The 24,252-nt window shown below is 32.9% G+C and overlaps 1 protein-coding gene across 2 annotated transcripts in view; it reads left to right on the top strand.

Moving 5' to 3' along the window:
- CSGALNACT2 (chondroitin sulfate N-acetylgalactosaminyltransferase 2) overlaps positions 1–15,835 on the top strand; it is a 48,814-nt gene extending 32,979 nt beyond the window's left edge. For both annotated transcript variants that reach the window (XM_074296687.1, XM_074296686.1), the window contains 6 exons: positions 5,274–5,490; positions 5,775–5,876; positions 7,645–7,823; positions 11,235–11,329; positions 11,998–12,079; positions 12,992–15,835. In XM_074296687.1, the coding sequence (XP_074152788.1) occupies positions 5,274–5,490; positions 5,775–5,876; positions 7,645–7,823; positions 11,235–11,329; positions 11,998–12,079; positions 12,992–13,284 (968 nt within the window). In that variant the 3' untranslated portion in view covers positions 13,285–15,835. The remainder of the gene's footprint in view (positions 1–5,273; positions 5,491–5,774; positions 5,877–7,644; positions 7,824–11,234; positions 11,330–11,997; positions 12,080–12,991) is intronic.
- The last annotated feature ends 8,417 nt before the right edge of the window (positions 15,836–24,252 follow it).

Raw genomic sequence — 24,252 nt, 5'->3', positions numbered from 1 at the left:
AATGACTTGCCCATGATCACCCAATAGTAATTGTCGGCGGGATTTGAACCCAGGCCTTCTCCTCACATCAGCCCTGTGAGGTAAGTACTACAGGTGGTATTATGCCCATTTTACAGATGAGGAAACCAAGTCTCACACATACTAAATCACCTGCCAGTGCTCACATATCTAGTCAGTGTCACAGGCAGCATGCAGAACTGGGTCTTTTACTAACTCTAAGCCTAGCACCTTCCCCCTCATTCCCTGCCTCCCAGCCCTAAACTATAGTCTTCTTACATGGGAACGGGACAAACTTTATTGGGTGAGAACCTTGAAGACTGAATGTTGCTTTACTTTGCCAGATGTTTTTTGTGTTCCACAAACAATAAATACAAAGTTATAGGGGTTTGTTTTTGCTTCATCACAGTCAGTTGTATATGTGGAAAATGTGGTTTGTTCTAGTCTTTCCAGCCATGTTTTTCTCAGTGAGACCTCATTTGCACAGAAACTGTTTTAAAAGACTTTATAGAGAGGGGAAAAATTGGCACATGAATTCGCGTGCACTATTTTTTTTTCTTATTTGCCTTTTATGAGTATTAATTCCATATATTATCTTTCTCATTTTTGAATTCCTCTTCTTTAAAACATACTGGAAATTTTGAAATTGTGGACCAAGTTCATTTTTTTAAATATTTGGTCAAGTTTTAACCATACTTTATTTTCTCAAGTGCCATTTCTTGCACATAATGCATTAACCATAAGAAACAGAGACAGTTAATCAACAAATATTTATTAAGTACCCACATGTACCAGAAATTGGGTTTCATTGTACGAAAGTGAAATGGAACCTGATCTCAAGGAGCTTACTTTCTTCTGGATGATTACAAAACATACTTACAAATATAAACACTGGATATGTACAGGAAAAGCAACAACAACAAGATGATTTTAAGGGGGAGATAGAAACTAGTGACTAGAAGACTGAGGAAAAACCTCTTTAAGGAGATGGGTACTTGATTTAAATCTTGAAGGGAGCTAAAAGTTGCACAGAGAGTGGAGCTAAACAGAAGGGATACATCTCAGGCATGGGCGGCGAATGCCTTGTATACAGAGAACAGCATGAGAAGGAATAGTATTTACTTAGCCTGGAAAGATGCTCTGACCAGTGACAAAGAGAAATAGATCTTTTATAATAAAATCAATGGGCAACCATGAAAACTTTTAGACTTGGATATTGATACCAGACCTATAGATACATGTTTCTGGCAGCTGTGGGGAGGAGTCGCCACCAGAATAGAAGGATAGAAATGGAGAGTTGGATAGGAAGAACAGGATTGAGATGTATGATGGTGGGTGGGAGGAATGGTGATGGGGAAGGAAACTTTTTTCTAGAATCATCTGGGGACACTGATGTACTCTTGAGTAGACATATGAATCTTGATTTAATTATTATTTCTAAAAAGAGGTAGAAAATTAAAAGAGATATGAAGGCCCTGAAAAAGAAAACTTAAAAATTCATACTGTTGTTCCTGGTGGGTTGATTTGCCCATGATGAATTTTGGTCTGTGGTTGAAGTGAGGTTTGAGTTACTTGTCAGCCTAGGCAGATGTAACTTAAGATGAATCCCAAGACACTAAGTCACATAACATCTTCAGGCCTGGTGAATGGGTCTTCAGAAATCCAGAGTTGCTGTTCCTAAAAGAAAGAGGGAAGGTGGTAGAGGGAAGAAGCCCAGATGTCAGAGTGAAGTAATTAGACGGCATGGAGCTCATTCTGGAGATGAGCTAGGGCAGTGAAGGGTAATAAATCCTTAGATTTGGTAGTCCTGCTTCACTGTCTTTGTCATCCTTGCCAATTCACTAAACTGTGTCTCAGTTGATTCTCTAAGTTTTAGCCTACTAAGTCATAGGTTTGTTGTGATTTTATTGGAGGAGTTTTCTACCTTGATGGCTGAAATCATAAATTTTTCTAGGATCATATAACTCATGGTGTATTGAACTACAGACATATTTGAGACATATTGCAGGTTCAGTTTCAGGACCCTGCATTAAAGCAAGTCACATGATTTTTTTTCTTTGTTTCCCATTGCATATAAAGTGTTTATACTATGCTGTAGTCTATTAAATGTGCTTTGTCTTTTTGTCTAAAAAAATGTACATACTGTAATTAAAAAGTACTTTATTGTTTAAAAAAAAGCTCTAGCCATTATCTGAACCTTTAGTGAGTCATAATCTTCTTAATGATACCGGGTCTTGCTTCCATGTTGATGGCTATGGTTCAATCAGGGTAGTATTTGCTGAAGATTGGGATAGCTGTGGTGATTTCTTAAAATAAGATAAAGTTTACTGCCTCAATTGACCTTCTTTCATTTGAAAATTTAAGGCTATATGGGGGTTCTTAATTGTCCTAATTTCATTATTATTGTGTCTCATGGAGGCCTATGGAGAGGAAGGGAGATAATGGAATGAATTGCAGGTCAATGAAGCAGTCAGAACACACACAACATTGTATCAGTTAACTTTGCTGGATGGATTTGCAGTACTTCCCCCAAAACAGACAAATAACATCAAAAATCTCTGATCACTGGTCATTATAATGGATATAAATATATATAATAATGAAGAGTTTGAAATATTTCAACAATTTCCAAAATAAGACATGATGTGAGTTCAATATCTTAGAAGTACAATGAAGTGATATGTGTATGTATTGAAGTTTAAATATGGAGGTTTTATGCCATTAGTACAAAAAGTGATTAAAAAGTCTTACATATCTGTTTCATTTTACACCTACTTTTCAAATACTTTTCAGCTTCATAGAGATATTTTTGAAGGATTTGAAGGGTCTCATGCTAAGTTTTCTGTTCTATTCTCCTGCTTTTTGTTCTTTTGTGAGGTATCAATGCTTAATCTTTTTTTAAATTTTCCTTCAAAAGTCACTCATCATTCTAAATCAGGTCTTCCCTTGATTGTCATGTTGTTTAAGATTTGCTAAGACTATCATATGGATATTGGATAAGATGATTTCTGAGTGCCTTTGACCTCATTGTGACATTTGATTTTAGATCAGTGATAGTGCTCTAGGAAATGGTAATAATAAGAATTAATGTTTTTTTTCCCTATTTTTTCAGCATCAACAGCTTATTTATATACAGGAGAATCTGTGATAACTGAACATGTGTCATTTTATCATTTCTTGTATTTGATATTTTGATTTTAATTCGATCTTTAGCCATTCAATAATTTGATTGTATAGAGATTCTGAAATTACTGCTATATCAGCAGCCAGTCTTTTTTTGCCTATTAAAATAGTCACCTTTTTCTAGTAATATTTGCTTGCTATGTTCAGTTCTTTCTGAAGTTATTTTTGAAGAAAGTGTTTGTAATATCCAGGCCTGACACTTCTAAATGAATAGTTAGCAAGTCTTTTCATTTTTTTTGACATCTCATGGCATTTTTTATTATTTTTCACTGGCCTCCTTGGTACCAATCTTTTCTTGCAAACAATTGAGTATCAGTGGATTTAGTCTGAAGGATCTTGCCTAGTGATTTGAAGAATTTTACTATTTATTCACCTACTACTATAGATTTTGGTGCCTAAAATACAATTATTTTTGTGGTGATGTTTTTGTCTATGCTTTCCATGAGTACTATAAAAGCAAAATGGCAAAATATCTCATGAAATATTTTTTTATTGCTTTTGGATATGTGAGACTAAATTTTCTCAACTATTTCATTAAATTATCTGAGAAAAATTCATGAGCCCTCCCTGACTTCTGGTTTTTTTTTATAATGAAAGTCTCAGTCCCTTTCTCTCTTTCCCTCCTCTCCCCACCTCCTTCACCCTCCTCCCCTTCTTTCTCTGCTTCTCCCCTCTCTGTGTGTGAGGTATATCCACTATATGGAAATCTTTTATTTATAATACCAACAGCCAAAGTGATATTTATAGAAGGAATAAAACTGATTCTTGGCAGCCACTGCCCTTTTAGTTTTATCATTATGAGCTGAAAGAGGTTCTCATGATGGAGGGGTATTAGAGGGAGGGACATTTTGTGTCTTCATCTCTTCTTTGGTAACAGCTTAAAAAAGAATTTGTTATCTACTACCCAATCTTCCCTGTTTCTTTTTCAGTTTAAAAAAAATATTGGTATATATTGATGTATTTTATTTTATTTTGATAAATTTTGATAATGGTCTAACAAATCATTTTAAAAAGAATGTGCTAAGAAAAGACTGTTGATGATTAACAGAAAGGGAGGAGTGTGTCCTTAAACTTTAATATTGAGTTATTAACATATTTGACTAGAATCTTGCACCAGCCATCTGCTAATAGTCATTTCTATACTTAGGAAATCTGAATCTCTGCAGCAGATGCTATCTATAGTTAAGCACCATACACCCATGAAACCTTTCCTGCTTGGTAGAACCTGCCAGAATTCATGTTCTGCTTTTAGAGTCCTTGTCACATTGAGTTAAGTTTTGGCAAAGGAAGGAAGGAATGAAGGAATAAACGAAGGAATCAAAGAAATAGGGAAGAAAGGAAACAGGCATTCATTAAATGCTTACTATCTGCCAGGAACTATTCTAAGCTGTGGATAAGCAAATACAAGGGGGGGAGTGGGGAGCAAAGAATTCTTGCCCTTAAAAAAATTATACTGTAATGAAGAGAGACAGCACACAAAAGAGTTGAAAAAAGGTGGGAATGAAGGTGCTCATTTTGTAAAGATTTTGCATACTGATTTTACTTTTATGAGTGTTAGGCAATATATGCAGCAATATTTCTGGGTGAGAATTTATTGAGCCTGACATTAATGCTTCCTGACCTGAATGAATGCTGTAAGGATTAATAAGATAAACTACTTTACCTGTTTTTAAATAGGATTTTTCATCTTGTCAGCATTAAAGCAATCTTGTCTCTAATTTATGTATAATGAAAATTCTAATTAGTTTGAAAACTCATGGGTTTAAATTTAGTATTGTTTTTTGACTTTATGTTTGCTGGCTAAAGATTATTTTTAATATTCACAAACAATATCTAAACACTGGTTATTGATAATTATTTGGAAAGCATTTTACATATGATAGTTTTTTTCAGCACATTTTCTTTTATGGAAATAGATATTGAGACCACTTACTCTTTTGTTAGTTACTGATTGTTTAGTAAATTTTAATGTTGTATTTTCAAATTAAGAGAAAAAATTCTTCAATTCTATTAATTGTTTGAAAATTCATCTTAAATGCTATTATTAAATCTTTATAATTTGACATGACATGCTTTTCTCTATCTTTTTTAAGGTTATTATCGTACTGAGAGAGATAAAGGGACACAGTATGAACTCTTTTTTAAGAAAGCAGACCTTATGGAATACAGACATGTCACTTTGTTCCGACCTTTTGGACCTCTTATGAAAGTAAAGAGTGAAATAATTGACATTACCAAATCCGTCATTAATATCATTGTACCTCTTGCTGGAAGGACTGAGGCATTTGCACAGTTTATGCAGAACTTCAGGTAACTATGTTAAGGTTTTTAAGAATTCATATAACTAACTTTAAAGTAACCTTCACATTCCACTCCCCCCCCACTATAGTAGAGTGACTTGAATTCATAGAATATTTATGACTTACACTTATTTGTGGTATTTGAGTAATAGTATAACTAGTGTTCTAATAATTCTTTCATATGTTGAAATGTCTTACCTCAAAAAAAAGTTTGTTTTAGTTTCCATTACTTGAAGCCCAGTTCATTTTCTTTTTGAAAATATGAATATTTTCCCATTGTGATTTTATCTTTAGAGATGTGTGTATTCTTCAGGACAAGAGGATTCACCTTACAGTGGTATATTTTGGTGAAGAAGGATTATCAAAAGTCAAGATCATCTTAGAATCAGTTTCTCGGTAAGCAAATGACTAAATAAGAATGCTCATATAGTTTGCTTATTTATTAATTTCTGTTTGGATTTCTTTTTTTCTGCAATCTAAATAATAGGTCCTATTTAAATAATAGTGTGGTTTTCCCCCTATGATTTTCTTGTGTCTTTTTCTTTTTATATATCCTGGTTTTCAGTTCCCTTGCTCTTTTTTTTGTTGTTGTTGTGTCTATCCAAATCTGAAGATAAGAGAAATTCTCTTTGATAGAGAAATTAGAAGTTCTTTGAAGCTCTCCACCCTCTCTTGCTTCCCATAACAGTGTACTTTTCTGATTCTCTTCTCTTTTTTTTGGCCTGCTCTGTCCCCTTTGTTGATTCTTTCTCCTATATCCTAAATGATTGTCCAAAATATCAGCCAAATGCTTCCTCTCTCTTGGAGTTCTCATGAATTTCCACATTTTCAGCTCATCTTTGTGAACTCTTTCTGTCTTCATTACCCTGTCAGATTTCTCTTCCTGCTTCTAATGCTCTTATTCCCAAACAGCTACTTAGCTTTTTCACTTACATTTCTTATTGACACTTGAAAGTCAACCTGTTTAAAAGTGAACTTGTCCTCATTTTCTACATCTTTCCAAAAGCTTCTTTGACCAACTTTAATCTTTCATTTAATTCTTTCATTTGTCCCAGAATTGATCATCAGTATCTTTGACTTCTTTTTTAGCACCTCACTTATTCCCAGTAACACTGCTGTGATCCAAGTTTTCCTTTCTTGATGCCTGCACTATTGTCCTAGCTTCCTATTTCCTCCCTCCTTCTCCACATTCCTGTCAGATCACTCATCCTGAAACACCACTTGAGTATTTGATCATATGATTCTAATGTTCAGAACTGTAGTGGTTCTCAGTTCCTTACAATGTTATCATGGCTATTCAAGTTGACCTTAATCTGTCTTTCTAGTTCATATTTTGTATTATTCCCCTGCATTTTTGTGTGTCATATACCCTTTTGGCAGTCTGATGAAGCCTAAGGATCCCTTCTCAGAATGTGGTTGGTGACATACATTTATAAATAAAGAAAATGATAAATCATGGTTATAAATCAGTAAAAATAAAGGTGTAACTTTTTTTTCCATTCAAGTTCATGGATCTGCTAAGGAGTTTGTATTGCAGATCATGCACGTTTGCCATGTAAGAATTTGTAGCTCTAACCGGGCTTGTCCTCAGTTCTTTGAGAGCATATTTACTTACTAGGTCACTCTACTCCCAAATTATCCCTCCTTTCTCTGAAGTCTTTTATTTACTCTTTACCACTTATTTGTCATTATTCTTATTAATGTTACAGTTGTTTTTTTTTTCATGTTTACAAATCTTATTTCCCTAGTTTTATATTAAACTATTGTTATAGTTCAGGAACTTATTTTTATGTCTCAGTGCCTTTCATGTAATGAGTGTTCAATGAGTATTGATGTAAATGAAATTGATACTTTCTCTTCAGTCCCTTGGGATATGATTTGTCACAGATGCATGATTTGAACTCATTTGGGAGAAACTAGGTACTCTTTTACTATCTGCTTGTTTTTCATTGCTAAATCACCATTGGTTGTTTTGTTTTGTGTGTTGTGTGTGTGTGTGTGTGTGTGTGTGTGTGTGTGTGTGTGTGTATGTGTGTGTGTGTGATGTGGATGTGTATATGTATATGTGTGTATATATATTTTTTCTCTAAAAATTGCCTTGGGATATTGTTTGTGAATTTTTTTTTTACAATTACATCTTCTTTTGTATCTGTTTTTCTCCTAGTGAAGCTAATTTTCACAATTACACATTGGTTTCACTAAACGAAGAATTTAATCGAGGTCGAGGACTAGATGTAGGTGCCAGAGCCTGGGATAAGGGAGAAGTCTTGATGTTTTTCTGTGATGTTGACATATATTTCTCAGCAGAGTTTCTTAACAGTTGCCGATTAAATGCTGAACCAGGTATGTAAAATCTTAGTAAATTTAATTTGAAATTTCAGAGTATCTGCATGTTTTGAATGAAGTGTTTTTTTTTTTTAATTTGGGGAAATTTATTGCTGAATTTTCAGTTGCATATGCAATTTAAAATAATATTATAGATTCTTGAACTATGAAAGTGAAATATGTAGAATTAGAAAAACAGAAATATGATAGGTAATTGAAAATTTACAGTATATCCCCAAAGCTAAAATATGAAACCAAGCTACTCAGCAAGTAGGAAAAGGATCTTTGTTACATGGATAATTGATTGGTTGGCTGTTGCCCTTGTTTCTCAAAGAGGACCAAAATGACATCACTGTGTTCGGGTTAAAGAAAGCCATGTGCTCTTTGTTCAAAGCAGAATTGTTGTAGCTCAGAAGAAATATGAGATGTACAAGCCCTCTTTACCCCAAATGTTCATATGGAATATTTGAGCTCTACCTCTGGTAGAGCTTCTGAGCTTATCTTGGTCTGCTCAGTGACAAGTATACAAGAGAACACATAGTGGTTATATGCTTACATTGTTGTTCTCCTAATTAAAAAATCGTCATCTACTATTTAAGTACCTGCTATGTGCCATGCACTATGCACATAGTGTACAAAGAACAAAAAATAGTCCCTGCTCTGAAGGACCTCAATCTAATGAGAGGGGCCACGTGAAAACCACTATGTATCGATAAGTGTAGCAGGGCCAGAACTCTGAAAAAGTATACTTGAATCACAGCATGGTGCTTACAGCTGCACATGCTCAATGTGATGTAGTGAGGTAATCGTACTGAAGGATTTAAGGGCTGGGGAGGGACAGCACTCTCAAACAGAGAAGGCTTCAGGCTCCAGACTCCAAAGTCCAGACTCCAGCTTTGACCAACCATGTGGCAGCTGTCCTGCCTCCTTCACTTCTCCATCTAAAGACCAAGGGCTCTGGCTGATCCTAAGGTTCTCCAGAGAACTAGCCTGGACATTACAAATAAGATATACATTGGAGGGAATCTCGGAGGAAAGGCACTAAGATGATAATAATTATTGTAATAGATGAAGTTTATATAGCATCTGTATGTGCCAGGCACTATTCTAAGTACTTTGTAAATTTCATTTGATGATCAAAACAACCCTGATAGATGCTTTTATTATTGCTGTTTTACAGTTGAGACACCTGAGATAGACAAGTGTCACCCAGCTAGGAAGGGTCAGAGATTTGAACTTAGATCCTCCTGACTCCAGACCCAGTGCTCTAGCCAATGTATCGACTACTTTTTGTCATGAAGAGCACATTTGTGCTTTGTAAAACGTTGGACTAAGTTAATAAACATGCCTTCATTGAGCAGTATGTGCCTGGCCTACGTGTTAGGTGTCACAGATACAAAGATAGAAATCAGACTGACCCTGCTCTGCAGGTGCTTTCATTCTGTCAGGAGAAGCAATATGTGCACTATTGCATAAGTAGCAGATATTACATAGCACATAGAGTTATCTGGGAAAGTGAGGAATTCCCAAAGACAGCACTGAGATAGAACATTTCAGGCATGAGGCATTTTTGTATGAAAAAAGACCAAAAACACAGAAACAGGAGCTAGAAAGTTGTGCACTAGAAATGATAAGATTAGGTTCACTGATACATAGAATATGTGAGGAGGAATACCATATAAATCTTGAAATATAGGACCAGAGGGTAATAGATTTATGTCATTGAGTCTGTCCCCTTTGTTCTATGAAGGAGAAAACTAAGACCATAGTTCAGTGATTTGTCCAGATCTATAAAACCAATGTGATTTTTAGGCAGAATTAAAAGCTATGTTATTCTAAGTCCAGCCCTGTATCCACCAGACCACATAGATTGTAATAAGACTGAGAAGGGACTTGAAGTATGACATCATAGAACTTGTATTTGATTTTAGTAGTCTCTAGAGTTTTTTGAGTGGGGGGGGTTATATGGCCAAATCTAGGATTTAGAAATATCCCTTTGGATGGTGAATAATAAGTGAAAGAGACTTGAGGGAGGAAACCTATTAGATGCCGGTTTCAATATTCCTAGTGAAAGGTAGTAAGGGCCTGAAGTAAGATGATGTTTATAGGGATCGGGAGAATGGGATGAAGGTGAAGATTGGGCAGCTGAATGGATTTGGAGAATGTGCGAGAGTGAAGAGTGGGTTAAAGCTAGTGGTGTCCTCAACAGAAATAGAAAGGTTAGGAAGAAAGGAAAATTTTCATGGAAAAGTTAGTTCTGTTTCAGTCATAGTAAATTTGATATACTTAGAAAATATCCATGTAAAATATTTGAGAAGCAGTTGTTGGTGTAGAATTGGAGCTAGAGAAAGAAACTGGATTGGAAACATATTTATCTGCATTGAGCTAATAATAAACTGGGAGTTACACTGAGAGAGAAAAGAAAAAGAGAGCTGAGAAGAGAGCCTTGGTTTATACCATGGTTCAACATTGGGACATGGATGATGATTAAAAAAAAATAAAGGCTTTGGTCTCAGAAGTCATAGGAATCACGAATGGAATAATAAAGTAGCCAGTAGATAGTGTTTTAAATTTTTTTTTCAATCGGTGTGAATTTGATTACAGGTCTTTGGAGCAAAATGTGGAAAGGAATAGGGGGATATGTATGTAGGATCATAAGATTTTCCATGAATATTATGATCTCTGAGTCTCTGTTTCATCCTCTCCAAAGCAGGTATAAATAATACTTGTCCTGGCTACCTCACAGGTTGTTGTGAAATTCAAAGACTGAAGTTCAAAGCTGTTTTAATGACTATAAAGCACTATTGAAGTTTAAGATAATTTGCATTTTTCATATTGGGTTTTCTTACCAAGAGATATATCTATACAACTTAAATTCCTTTTATGTTATCATCTCAAATCTTGTAGAAGCCATTTAATGTTTAAAGAATACATGACATTGAAATTCCTGTGGAGATAAACATGTCAGATTCCCTTCTCTCAATCTTCTGGTTTTCACAAGGGCTATCTTTAGTCTCATAATGGTTCTTATTTTGTGATAATATTATTTGTCATCCAAGCAGTAATCCAACGTGCAAAATTTTGTTTTGTTTTTGAAATTTACTTCTTGTACAATGTACCGTTGTACAGTTCCTTTTTAGAAGTTTGTTTTTAATGAATACATCAATGACATTAACTTTGTCTGATAATTTTAGAAAGTTAACCTGAATGTCTTAGAGAGACCTTAGCATTATGTTGAAGTTCCTTTCTCAGGAGCCAAGAGGATGTATGTATAGGATTCCCCTCAGCCTGCCTTAGATGTTTTGCTAGGGTATTCCTGAAAGCTGTGATGCTATTACAAAATTAATCATGTGATGCTGGAAAGAATGTTCATTAGGATTTTTTCTTGTAAACTTCTTTGATTCATATTGGTATTTTCTTTATTTACAGGAAGAAAAGTTTTTTATCCAGTAGTGTTCAGCCTTTATAATCCTGCTATTGTTTATGCCAATCAAGATGTGCCACCACCAATTGATCAACAGTTAGTAAGTATTGTTCAGTTATGAAATGACAGGCTTAATTTTTTTTGTTTTCTAGAATTATTTGTAATATTTTCGTTTTTAAATCTGATCAAAAAAGTTGATCTTGGTCTGAAATGAATCCTATGTTAATTTTTTTTCATTTTTTTAAATGCCTTGAAATTTATTTTGCCACTCTTAAATGTTTTGCTAAATCAAGGAAGTTTTCAATAAACAACAGAAATTAAATTAAAAAAATATTTAGCTTTCATGGAATCTGACTATGAGCTATTTGTGGCTAAAAAGGTATTAGTATGAAAGTATTGATTAAATGCTAAAGGTGATATGTTTTGTTTTTAAATGCAAATGTCTTTGGATGGATTTTGACTTCAGATATTAAGACTGAATTTAAGATATTGAGTTCTAAGCTCAGGTTTGCTACTAATTTCCTTAAAGTGGCAAGAATGCATAATTTACAGACAATGTGAACAAAATGTTAGAAAAGTTTCAAAGTATATTTAAATGCTTATAATTTTATACAAGTTATGTAAATGTCTATTTTTGGTAGAGATTAGAAAATAGTTACATTTTGAACACTGTTTTTGATTTTTTTTTCACTTATTTTTTATGTAGTCAGCACTCAACTAGCTATTTTACTGTTTAAAAAGAGAAATGATTCAAATTTTTTATTAAAGGTTCACAAAAAAGATTCTGGATTCTGGCGAGATTTTGGTTTTGGAATGACTTGTCAATATCGAACAGATTTTCTGACTATTGGTAAGTTATATTCAGCCAGTATATAATATTTTCTTTAATTTTTAAGAATAGTTTCTGCAGCCATTGATGTTTGACCACTTACCATATTTAGTTTGATGTCAAATCTTTATTTGTATTTGGAAGTGTTTTCTTATTAAAATAAAATTTCCGTTTCCATTTTCAAAGAGGATACGGAGGTTGAGAGGCAAAGTATGGAAAAGACAAATAAAAGTTATGGTACAGAAGGATTTAAAGATAAAAAATTCCCTACCACTTAGTGAGGAGACATTAGTTTATAAAATGTCATAAGGATTTAATTTATATGCTTTGTATAAGTTTTCTTTTAATCTTTAAAACTTTTTAATTCATTATAATACCTTACTTAGTTTTGGATAATTCTACCAAAAAAAAAAAAGAGTTCTTAATGTTATTAATATTTAGTATTGAAAGAACTCAAGATCCTAACTGTGAAGGTTACACAAATTTAGTGGCAAAATGGTTTACATTTTTAGGTAATTCTTCTCTTTCCTATTGCTTTAGAGGCATGAAAGATAAGGTTTTAGTGTTTCCAGTGGTTGTAGCTGAAGATAATGAATTAGGGAAGTAGTGTAATGGGAGGAAGCTCCATATGGGGCAATTCACTTCAATAATTTGAAGCTTAATTACCATATGAGTTTGGCTAGGTGATTTCTAAGGCCTCTTAGCTTTTTGATTTGCAGCAGTCAAAAATAATATATCCAGTTATCATTATAAAAAATTGATAATTATCAGTTCTGTTACCTGGGTAAGTCACTTAATCTCTATTGTCTTGCCAACAAAAAATAATTATAAACATTGGTACAGAAAAATAATTGATCCTTAATAATGTTCACCACAATTTTGTTCAGTAAACACAAAAATGGGTTACTAATAATATCAATTTTGATTTTGTAGGTGGATTTGATTTGGAAGTAAAAGGATGGGGTGGAGAGGATGTTCATCTGTACAGAAAATACTTACGTGGTAATCTTATTGTCATTCGAACCCCAGTTCCTGGTCTTTTTCACTTGTGGCATGAGAAGCACTGTGCTGATGAGCTGACCCCAGAACAATACCGTATGTGCATCCAGTCAAAAGCCATGAATGAGGCTTCTCACTCTCACCTTGGAATGCTTGTCTTCCGGGAGGAAATAGAGACTCATTTGCATAAACAAGCATATAGGACAAATAGTGAACCTGTTGGATAAATTACTTCATTATTTTAATGCATTATAATATGAACAACTACCAGCACTATTCACTTGCCTTAATTAGTTTACAGATGCAGTGCCTCTCTCAGAGAACTTTTTATCTTTCAAATCTTTTTATGTTCAACACAGTTCAGTTATTCGAAATAAGAAGAAGCAAGTGTTTAATTGAAATTCTCAATTTTGTGAGAATGTAGCCGCAAAGAACAACTGCTCAATTTATCCAATGCAAATCTAATATCTTTCTTCCAAAGTTATTATACTATCTCAGTCATGGTACTGTGTTTTTTAGACCTGATTTGATTATGTCTTTGCATTTGATCAGTTCAGTTTGTCCTATTGATGGTATTAAAATCATATTTATATTTAGAAGAAAACATGTTGTTTTCTGCTAAATAGTAATGAGGGGCCATGTTTTTTGTATCTGAATGAGTTTTGTAATCATTGAGTACTTGATTGCTCTTCCAGAGAGAATGAGAAGCCATAGTAGCTAACAGAGGCTAATTGGCTCACCTGTGCTAATTCTGCCAAGTATGACAGTTATCAGAGATTGGAACTTAATACCTTTGAATCAGTTTATTGCTTTGTCCATGAATCTCTGTGAGAAAATGTGTGGTAATAGCAAACTTACTGAGAAAAATTGATTTTAGGTGAGAGTACATGGCTGGATTAGATATGTAACATTAATGTGCCATTTCATTCTTAATTATCACATTACAAGGTTAGTAATCATATAGGAAAAACCTATTACGCTATTTTTATATTAATGAAAATAAATAATATCAAAAATTTTTGAATAATAGCATTATGGAACATTTGTTGGAAAGATTTTAGCTATCATGTAGTTCAATACCCCTGTTATATAATTAAGGAAATATTTGCTTGAGGACAAACAACTGAATAAGTGGGGAAAAGATTGAGAAATTAGTCTCTTCTGCACTTTCAGTCCATTGCTTTTATCCCCACACTTGCTGCTTCCACAGAAGATCCTTTTATTATGTCGATAAATACTTCTGTATGGAGCAGCAGTGATTAATGTATACACAAATAATATTTGCTCATGTAAGTTAAGCAGACAGTCATGTTGGGTGAATTTCAGAATGTATAAAGATTGTAAATTTAAATGAATAGGCTTTAAAAATATCTTTGTATCACTATACATAAAAAGGAATAAGACCATTGAATAATGCCCATTTTCTGACATATATTGAAAGGTACTATTTCTGTGGGAAAACTTGCTTGCATAATCTCTTCAGGTTGGTATGTTAGAACCTTACAGGAAATTATTCTGTTTACATGCAATAAGATTTCATTGATTTGGAATAATAGAAAATGAACAATGTGATATGTTGAAGTATCTCATATATTTAAAAGGATCCATTCTATTAAAATATAAACTATAAATGGAGATGTACATGAGTATTATTAATGATATATTATAATGATTTAAAATTGCATTTATAATAAGCCTTATAACATACCATAAACAAATAATTACTATAACATAAATTTATAGGAATTGTTTTATTTGGAAGTTGGAAATATGTCAAGGTGATGGGGTTTGAGGTCCCTTTAAGATTCCTTTTTAATTGCCCAACCCATGGCTAACCTTGATTCATAAATCCTGGTCAAAGGCACCCTTTGAATATCAGGGCCCAGCCCCCACTATCAGCTCAGCTTCCCCAGCCCTCACCTGATCTGAGCTAACTGAAAAGCCCACTGAGAACTTAGAGGTACCGCCCATCATCTTCTAGGTATAAAAGAAACAAGCTGGAACACCCTTTTTGCAGGAGCCCTCCCAGCCAACACATGGTATCCTTCCAGCCATGTAAAGGTTCCTGCCCGCCTAGCGGCCACCTTTGGCCCTGGCATCTTTGTAACTGAACTTTACTTCCAAATTCCTACAATAAACCTTTATTTATCAATCTAGGTTTTCGGGCCTGTAAATTCATTTTACAGGGGACACTGCGCCTCATGGGATTATCTATGTGCCGAGAAATGGGGTTCCCCCTTTCCTTTCCCTCATTAAAGGGAATGCTTTTTTTTTCAATCCTTTTGTTTGAAAAAGGTACTGATTTTAGATTGGGTTCCTCTTATTTTCACTAAGACTTTATGAAAATTTAAAGGAAGCGATATTTTGAACCTTTTAATAAATAAGGATCATACTATATTTGAATTGTTCCAAATTCCAAATTAGTGGAGTCTTACTAGGTTTTAGTGTAGTTTTGATCAATGTTTAATTCACCTCTACTTGAATGAGGTTGGAATTAGACATTTAAGACATGGAAAATATACTGTTAAAAATAATTCTGGACATCTTTTGTACATAAATTGCCTGTTATTTATTGTGAAGACCAATGTATTATGGTATTTAAGATGAAAGAATGTAATCATTTGCAAAGCTAAGCTGCAATTGTTTCTTTTTTTAATGTCAGAATTAGGTACTTTTTCTGCATTTGAATAGCTTTTTATTTAAATAAGAACATTAGGAAATGGAAACATTGTTTCCATCAATGTACGGTACCAATAAAGTATTTTTTATTACCAACAATTGTCTGAAAATCTGATTTCTTTTTATTTTGATATAAAAAAAATGCTTGCTTTTATCCCCTACAAATCAACAACTAAGAAATATAAGAAGTTGGAAGTTATGTACTTTCTAAGTAGACAGTCAGTCAAGCTTACTACTCAGGAGATCAGTTTAAAAAGTGAGCTATTTAGATCTAGAAAGAACCTGAAAGGCCCTAATTTATTCACTTACTCATTAATTATTGGCAGAAGTGAGTGATTACTAATTTTCTCCTATACAGATTATTTGAATATGACAAATGTAAATATATTTTGTTATATAAAAATTTCATTATACTGATGATTTTAAAGATTTCCTTTAACCAGGTTTCAGTTCAAGATTTGACCTATTTTTTTCTTCATTCTCTTGCTTTATATTGCTCAAAGAAACTGATCTTTTGGCACATGCTTTTGGGATGAAGGTTGCCTCAATACTGCCAAAGTTCTTTCATTAAATATTTCCTTGGGTATAAATAACCTTGCTGGTAAGGAATAAAAATGGAAATATTAGAATTAATGGAATTGTACTGGCTCCTCTGAAGTATTCTATAAAATAGAGGTCTCAAAGGGAAGATTTATCTTAAATGGGAAAGTATATCTGTTAAAGGCAAATGTCAGAAACCACCTGGTTTAATTGCTTTGTCATTAACATGATACTTAATTAAATTTTTTTAAAGACTAGCATTTTGTTTGGGACTTGTAATTTTTCATCCTGGAGTTAGCCATTAAAAAAAGAAGCAATTTCATAGTTGGAGGAGATAGCATGCCTAGAGGAATACAAAATTTGAGCCTTACTTAAATATTAACTTATCTAATTCATAGATGATCCTATAGTTTTAATGCAGTGAATACAATACCATTTACACAAAGGTGCATTTGTAAAATCTGATTGCCACATAGATTGGTTTGTATTTGCTAAATTTTGTAACGAATTTGCTCCTGTGCCTACATGTTAACATTTATTGGAAGTCAGGGTCTGTGTTTGACATCAACTAGTGTATTGTAGGTTCCTTATACAATTTTATTGAATGAATGATTGCTTTTCAGTTATCAATAGCTACTAAAAAGTTCCAAATTTCTCTGACTCAGTCTGTTACTTGTTTGTTTTTTTTTAAGAAGAGAATTTTTGAAAAACTTCATTAAGTAGTGGAGAAGCCTGCTATTAAAAAAGTTTGTAATTTAAAAAAATACTAATCATGTCCAAATTTGTTTTCTGTCTTGTAAGTTTTGCATAAACGGAATGGTAATAGTTTAACTATGTTAGTGCTAATATTATGCTATAGTTCTCTTTTAATTGTCCTGACTCAGTTTCCCTAATTGTCCTGACTTAATCATCAGAATATTTGATAAGAATAAAATATCTTATATTTTAGAATATCAGAATCCCTCTCTCCATCCCAATCAGAATATCAGATATCATCTTATCAAGATGCCTCTCCCCCATCTCTGGCACCTCCTGCCACCCTGCTCTTAGCACTCTGGCTACACCCCTGCCTCTGTCTACCCCCTGTGTCTGAGCTACATGTATAATATGTTAATGAGAACTCAGATTGTTTGCTAGATTATTGGAGATGATAATCTCATTCAGCCCTGGAACCAAACCATGGATCCGTTTGGCCCAGTAAATCTCTCCCTTTCAAAAAATATTATAACTCTCTAATCTCTGTCTTACCTCAGTTTCTTTGGTATTACACTAAGAGAAGTTAGTACTATGTAGAATTATCCTATTTGTATAGCTTTTGAGAAATATCACTGTGTCCAATGGTCAGAAAATTATTGAATGAAAGATGCTTATACTGTAGGCACAGAATGCTGCATAAAAAGTCCAGAACTTAGTTCTTTTGCCATAGGGGTTATTGCTTATTAAGTTGTAAAAGGTTGAAACTCTTAAAGGCTGCTTGAATCAGACAACAGAGCACTTAAGGCTAATTACCTAATTAGCATATGTATGGAAAAATGGCCTTTCTCATTGTTCTGTGCTGGCTTGATGTTTGGTGAATACAGATAATTGTAGGTGAGAAATAAGGGATGGGGTGAGAGGTGAGAGAATTTCACTTTGCAGCAGGACCAGGAGAAGGGAGGTTGGTGGTGAACTTGTGGCAGTTTTGTCCATCTTCTTCACTTCTTCCCCTAAAGACCAAGGACTTTTGCTTATCCTGACTTCAGCTGTTCCTGAGGACTCCAGCTGTTCCTGAGGCCTTCAGGGAGCTAGCCTGAACTTTACATTGAGTTAGGCCTATATTTTTGGCTTCCTTTTTTTTTTCTTTCTTTTTTGTGTAATCTGGTGGGACTGTCCATATAACTTGGACTGCAGTTGTGATAAAATTGTCAAGGTTCCACACAGAATATGAGGGTTTTTATTTTATATCCATACATATTGTATGTATGACTAAAAAATCAGTTTATTCATTGAAGTGAATGTTCTGTTTATTTAAGGAATATTCTTTGAATTGAATTGAATGTGGCATAGTTCAAGAAAAAGTAAATTGCATTAAAATGAATAATCTTTTAAGGCATGATAATAATTATTGATATATTTTCTAAGAATAGTATAACCTTGAAATTGTTATTCCCTTCAGTAGTTAGTTTATTATAACTGAATTTCATGAGTCTCCTTAAAGCTCCCCAACCTACATTGAGGCAGTTGTGCTTATTTTAGATGAATTTGGGAATATTCTAATTTTGTCCATCAGATATGATCTGATAAGTTTTGGCTTGATTTAGTGACTTAGATATGAAGGTGAGGGTAACAGAATAGATTATCTTGTCATTTAGTCTACGTTAGAGCACCATCTGGAGGACTCAATAAGTACAATAAGTAATTAATAGTAAAGGACTTTGAAAGTTGTGTTTTTCTTATCAGGCAAAAAGGAAAAAGCAGAATAACAAAAGAATAAATGGCTTCATATGGATTGGTCAGGAAGGATTGTCAATTGTTTTATATTCCAGCTTAGCAAAAATTGTTTTCTTGGTATCTAGTTGATCAGATGAATCTTAAAATTAATAGGTTAGAACAATTCATAGCTTCATTTTCTGATCCTAAGGAGAATTGGCTGAGGTTGGGAACCAGAGTTTATCTTTGTTGAATTTCTGACTCCCCAGAAGACCCTATTCTTATTCACTTGAGCTGGTTGGTGGATTTTCTGGTCATATGGATAGTCACGTTGAATTCTGAATGTCTCAGAAGAGGTTTCTTAAATTAGAGATCTAAACAGACTCTAATGTTTTCCTATGCAAGATGTAGTATCTCGATTGAGGTCTTGGAATGATAATTTTTATTTGTAAGTTCAAATTTCAAAGCAACATTTATTTTGTGGAGAATGGTAAAAACAGGTACAGTTTTTTAATTTAACAAAGTGAATATTGTAAATTAAACTATCACACTTCCTTTAAAAGTACTAGTTAAGAAGCATTTATTAAGCACTTACTATATGCCATATACTTCACTAAGTGCTAGAAAAAATGCTTAATTAACAAATGTTTTCAAGGGATTGTCTTCTCTTATTTTTTTCCTTTTATTTTTCCTGAATAATTTTTATTATTATATTTTGTTTTGTATCCATAATGTCTTAATATATCCCTCCATATTCATCCAAAGAGCCATATCTTTTAGTAAAGAATAAAAGAAAAAAAAAAAACAATTCAACAAAACTAGCTATCACATAAGCTATTTAACATGATGTTTAAAATTTCACTTCTTTACATAGTAGTGCAGTGCATAGAATGCTAGGGTTGGAGTCTGGAATAGTTGTCTTCTTGAGTTCAAATCTGGCCTTAGATACCTATTAGCTTTGGGATCCTGGGCAAGTCATTTCATCCTGTTTGTCTCAGTTTCCTCATCTGTAAAATGAGTGGGGAAAGAAATGTCAAGAAAATCCCCAAATGGGGTCATGAAGAATTGGGCATAATTGAAAATGATTGAACAACAACACATTCCCCCTTCTCTGAAAAGAATGGAAAGAGTAACATTCTTATAACTCTTCTCTGGGACCAAGTTTGATCATTATAATTATGCAGTACACAGTTAAGATTTTTCCCAGTTGACCACTTTTTTTTTCTTATTCTAGTTAGGTTATTTTTGCAAGCACTTTTCAATTGAGTGTAATTGAAATTATTTTTTCTATGTTGTATTCAGCTCTACAGTTAAGAATTCTTCTGTATACCAAAGAACTAGTAATAAAGGAAATTTGATTGGGGTCTTGACTAGGCAAATTGTGGTATGTGAAATATCAAAGAATAGTAGTGTGCTATGACAAATGATGAACATAATGATTATAGAGATGCATGGAAAGATTTATATAAACTAAATATACAACGAATAAGCAGAATCAGGGAAAGAATATACATGACTACACCAATTTAAATATAAAGAACAAAAAAAAAAAAAAGGAACTGAATACTGACCAAGCTTGACCCCAGAGAACAGAAATGAGATGACATTTTGATCTTTTGTAGAAGTAAGGGCTCATAGGTATAGGATACTCCTTACAATGCTAGACTTTCTAAATGAGTTATTTAGCTTTGCAGAATTTTTTATTATTTTATACATCTTTATACATACTGTGAAAGAGAACTAAAAATATGTGTATATATCTATCTATCTCTCTATCTATATATATATATATATATATATATATATATATATATATATATATATATCGACAAAATTATTTTTTAAAATATTCTCCACCTAATTAGTGAAAGATACTGGACCTAGTTCTCTCTTTTTAAAATGGTATTAACTTTAATAATTAGGGCATGCATCCATTTAAAACTTCCTGTGATGTTTCAAATAAGTTGTTGATTTAAAACTAACTTCTATCAAAACAGCTTTCTGAACAGTTTTTTGTCAAAAAAAACTCTCCTTCAAGTAATTATTGACTTTGAGTTTATTGTATTCTACATTGTGGTATTAGTTGTTTTTGATTATTATCTAATCTGTTCTGTTTATTCTCTCATATTTTTAAAGCTATCTGAAATAGTTTGTTTTTTGTTTTGTTTTGTTTTGTTTTCCCCTGAAGCTGGGGTTAAGTGACTTCCCCAGGGTCACACAGCTAGGAAGTGTTAAGTGTCTGAGATCAGATGTGAACTCTGGTCCTCCTGAATTCAAGACTGGTGCTCTATCCACTGTGCCACCTAGCTGTCCCCTGAAATATTTTTATAACTTTTTTAGTTCATAATTTGAGTTCTGGAAAAGCTGTTCTCTTTTATTCCTACTTTTTTCATTATTTTTCTTCAGGTTCTGCCAGATGCTTTCTAGCACTTCAAGGTTTTCTCCTGATAGTTTGGAGATAGTATTAAATTTTTAAGCTAATTTAGCTAGTATTATCATTTTTATTATCTTGGCACTCAGCTTTGCAATTTTCATTCTGGGACTATGGTATTGTAGTTTATGATAGCCTGCTGTATATTGAAGTAGCCCTAAACCTGACCATATTTCACCATCTTCTTTCAATTCACCCTGTTATACATAAGTGTATAGAGAGGGCAAAATTTTCTTCACTGCTTGTTCTGAAAAAAATAATCAAATACTACCATTGTTTTTGAATTGGACATGTCAGCTGCCTTCTTGATGGCTGTGTTAGTATAATTCCCAACTCTGAAACTTCACAAAATAAAATTCATTTCTAAAGATCTTTGGCCTATATGTATTGTTTTCCCCATTAGAATAATATGTACACTTTTGGAGGTGTTTGTTTTGGGTTCAGTTTTTTAAGTTGTTTCTCCAGTGTATAGCATAGTCTGGCATGTAGGTAAATAATTACTCTTCTTTTACTCATTTATTCATTCATTCATTCATTTAGATCCTCAGTGTACCTTGGTAGATGGGCTCCCAGATATTTAATGCATTTTGAAGTTATTTTGAATGGATCTTCCTTTCCTGTGTATTGTGCCAAGTTACTGAAGCTATTGATTATTTCTTTGATAATTCTCTAGGGCGTTCTAAGTATATTATCATGTTATAATCAAATAGAGGGATAGTTTTATAAAAATTCTTCTTTGCCTAACTTTATGCCTTCAATTTTTTTTCTCTTAAGTGTTATTGCTAGCATTTATTTATGTCAAACAGCAGCAGGAAAGAGGAGCATCTTTTACTCTTATTAACTGCTAAGTCTTCTAAAGATTTATTTGGTAAGGAAATTAGAATTCATTCATGAATTTAAGTATAGTAGTACATTATCCTGCTGAGAAGTAAAATAAACAACTAATTACTTTGAATAATAGCAGAAATTAGGCTTTCTTACATTTTTGAGAAACTATAGTATTGTCAAATCATTCTTTATTAATGGGATCTTCTAGTTGGCATTAAAGCCCATAATAAGGAACAAAACCTATAACATCCAAAACATATTTTTATTGGTATAGTGTGTTTTTACATTACATTTACAAATTATTCCCTTTTGGGGAGAAATCTCTTTTTTTCTTATTTGTTGAATTTTTTATTCATATTTTTAAAACTTAATTGAACATTTAACATAGTACTTTACATTTATTATCTCATTTGATACATATAATAACTCTTGAGATTGATTATTATTAACAAATTTACATTTGAGAAAACAGGATGAGAAAAGTTCAGTAACCTTTCTGGAATAACAGTGTCTAAAATAGCATCTAATTTTTAGAATAACACAACTAGTGTCCAGATCAAATCCTAATGATCTATTTGCTATACACCCAAACTGCTTGAGTTGGTTGATCGTAAGCTTCATATGCATATATATACATTTGTATCTGTATACATATATATATATATATATATATATATACACACACACACATATATATGTATATATATACACACACACATAGATATACATATACACATATACATATATATGTTATATATATACACACGTAGATATATATAGATATACATATATATATATGTTATATATATACACACATAGATATATATAGATATACATATATATATGTTATATATATACACACACACACATATATATATATATAGATATATATAGATATAGATATAGATATACATATATATATGTTTGACTACTCAAAATCTGGGACAGCTAGGTGACTCCATGGTGCATAAATGTTCTGGGTCTGGTGTCAAGAAGATTCATCTTCCCTAAAGTTTATCTGACCTTAGATACTTACTAGTTGTGTGACACTAGGCAAGTCTTTTGTCTGGGTTCTTCCTTTGTAAAATGAGCTGAAGAAAGAAATGACAAAGCACTCCAGCATCTTTACTGTGAAAACCCCAAATGGGGTCATGAAGAGTCAGGCACAATGAAACAACAACCAAAATCTAAACCAATTTGTTATGAATTAGTGCATGTATAGTATTCAGATCACAAGAAGTCATAAAATATTCTCCCTTGGTTAAACATTTGTTCAATTCTGGATAGTGCATTTGCAGCAAGATATTGACAAACCTGAATATATCTTTAGAGGACAAGTAACTGACTGGAAGCATGGTGAAAAAGGAATTAATGGTCTTTTCCCTGCCTACCATATAATTTAACCTTTTCTCAAAGTAAAACTCATAACATTCACATGACACTTAGAACATATTGTTTTTCCCTTCCTTTCAATCCCACTTTAATCTTTTTAACTTTGAAATTTTATTTTTCCCAATTACATGTAAAAACAATTCTTAACCTTCATTTTTACAATTTCGAATTCTAAATTCCCTTCCACTCTCCTTCCCCTCCCCTATCACAAAGAAGGCAAGCAAGTCTAATCTGAAAGTAATACAATAATATATATTTACAGCACTTCCATCCTGTTATTTTTTAATTAATAAATCTAATTTTCCTTCATTTTTCATCCCATTGGAGCAAAAGAACAAATTCATAGTAACATATATTAACATGTAATATATATGTGCATTAATGTATGTATTTATCATTCTGCTCCCTAAATCTATTTCCTGAATAACGTGTTTCATTACTGGCTATTGAAATCATGAATGGTCATTGTTTTGATCAGTTTTTAACCATTTTCCAAGTTGTTTGTTTTCACAGTGCTGTTTTTATTGTATAATTTGTTCTGGTTCTACTTATTTCTTTTTTATATATTACATGTATTAGTAGAATAAATTATATTGAGTGTTCATATTTTCTTTACTTCCTTCTAAATTGTTCTTTTGTTCTCTACCACATACCTTTTTATTTTATTCTTTTTCCCTCCTTTCACCCCCCCACTTCCTCCCAATAGTCTGTAATTAAGAAAGATATGTATACATATATAGATACACACACACTCCACTCCCCACATACATATCTTTCCTTCCTTGCTAACTCTTTATTTTAATTCTGTTCTTTAACTTGACTTGCTATCACTTAACCTCCCCTCATCTATGAATCTCTCTTCCTTGTCTTCTTCCTGCATCCTTTGCTTCCCAGTCCACCCATTCCTTTCCTTCTC

This window comes from Sminthopsis crassicaudata, chromosome 2 (genome assembly GCF_048593235.1).
Source record: "Sminthopsis crassicaudata isolate SCR6 chromosome 2, ASM4859323v1, whole genome shotgun sequence".
Classification (NCBI taxonomy): domain Eukaryota; kingdom Metazoa; phylum Chordata; class Mammalia; order Dasyuromorphia; family Dasyuridae; genus Sminthopsis; species Sminthopsis crassicaudata.
This window is presented reverse-complemented; position numbering and strand designations above follow the sequence as displayed.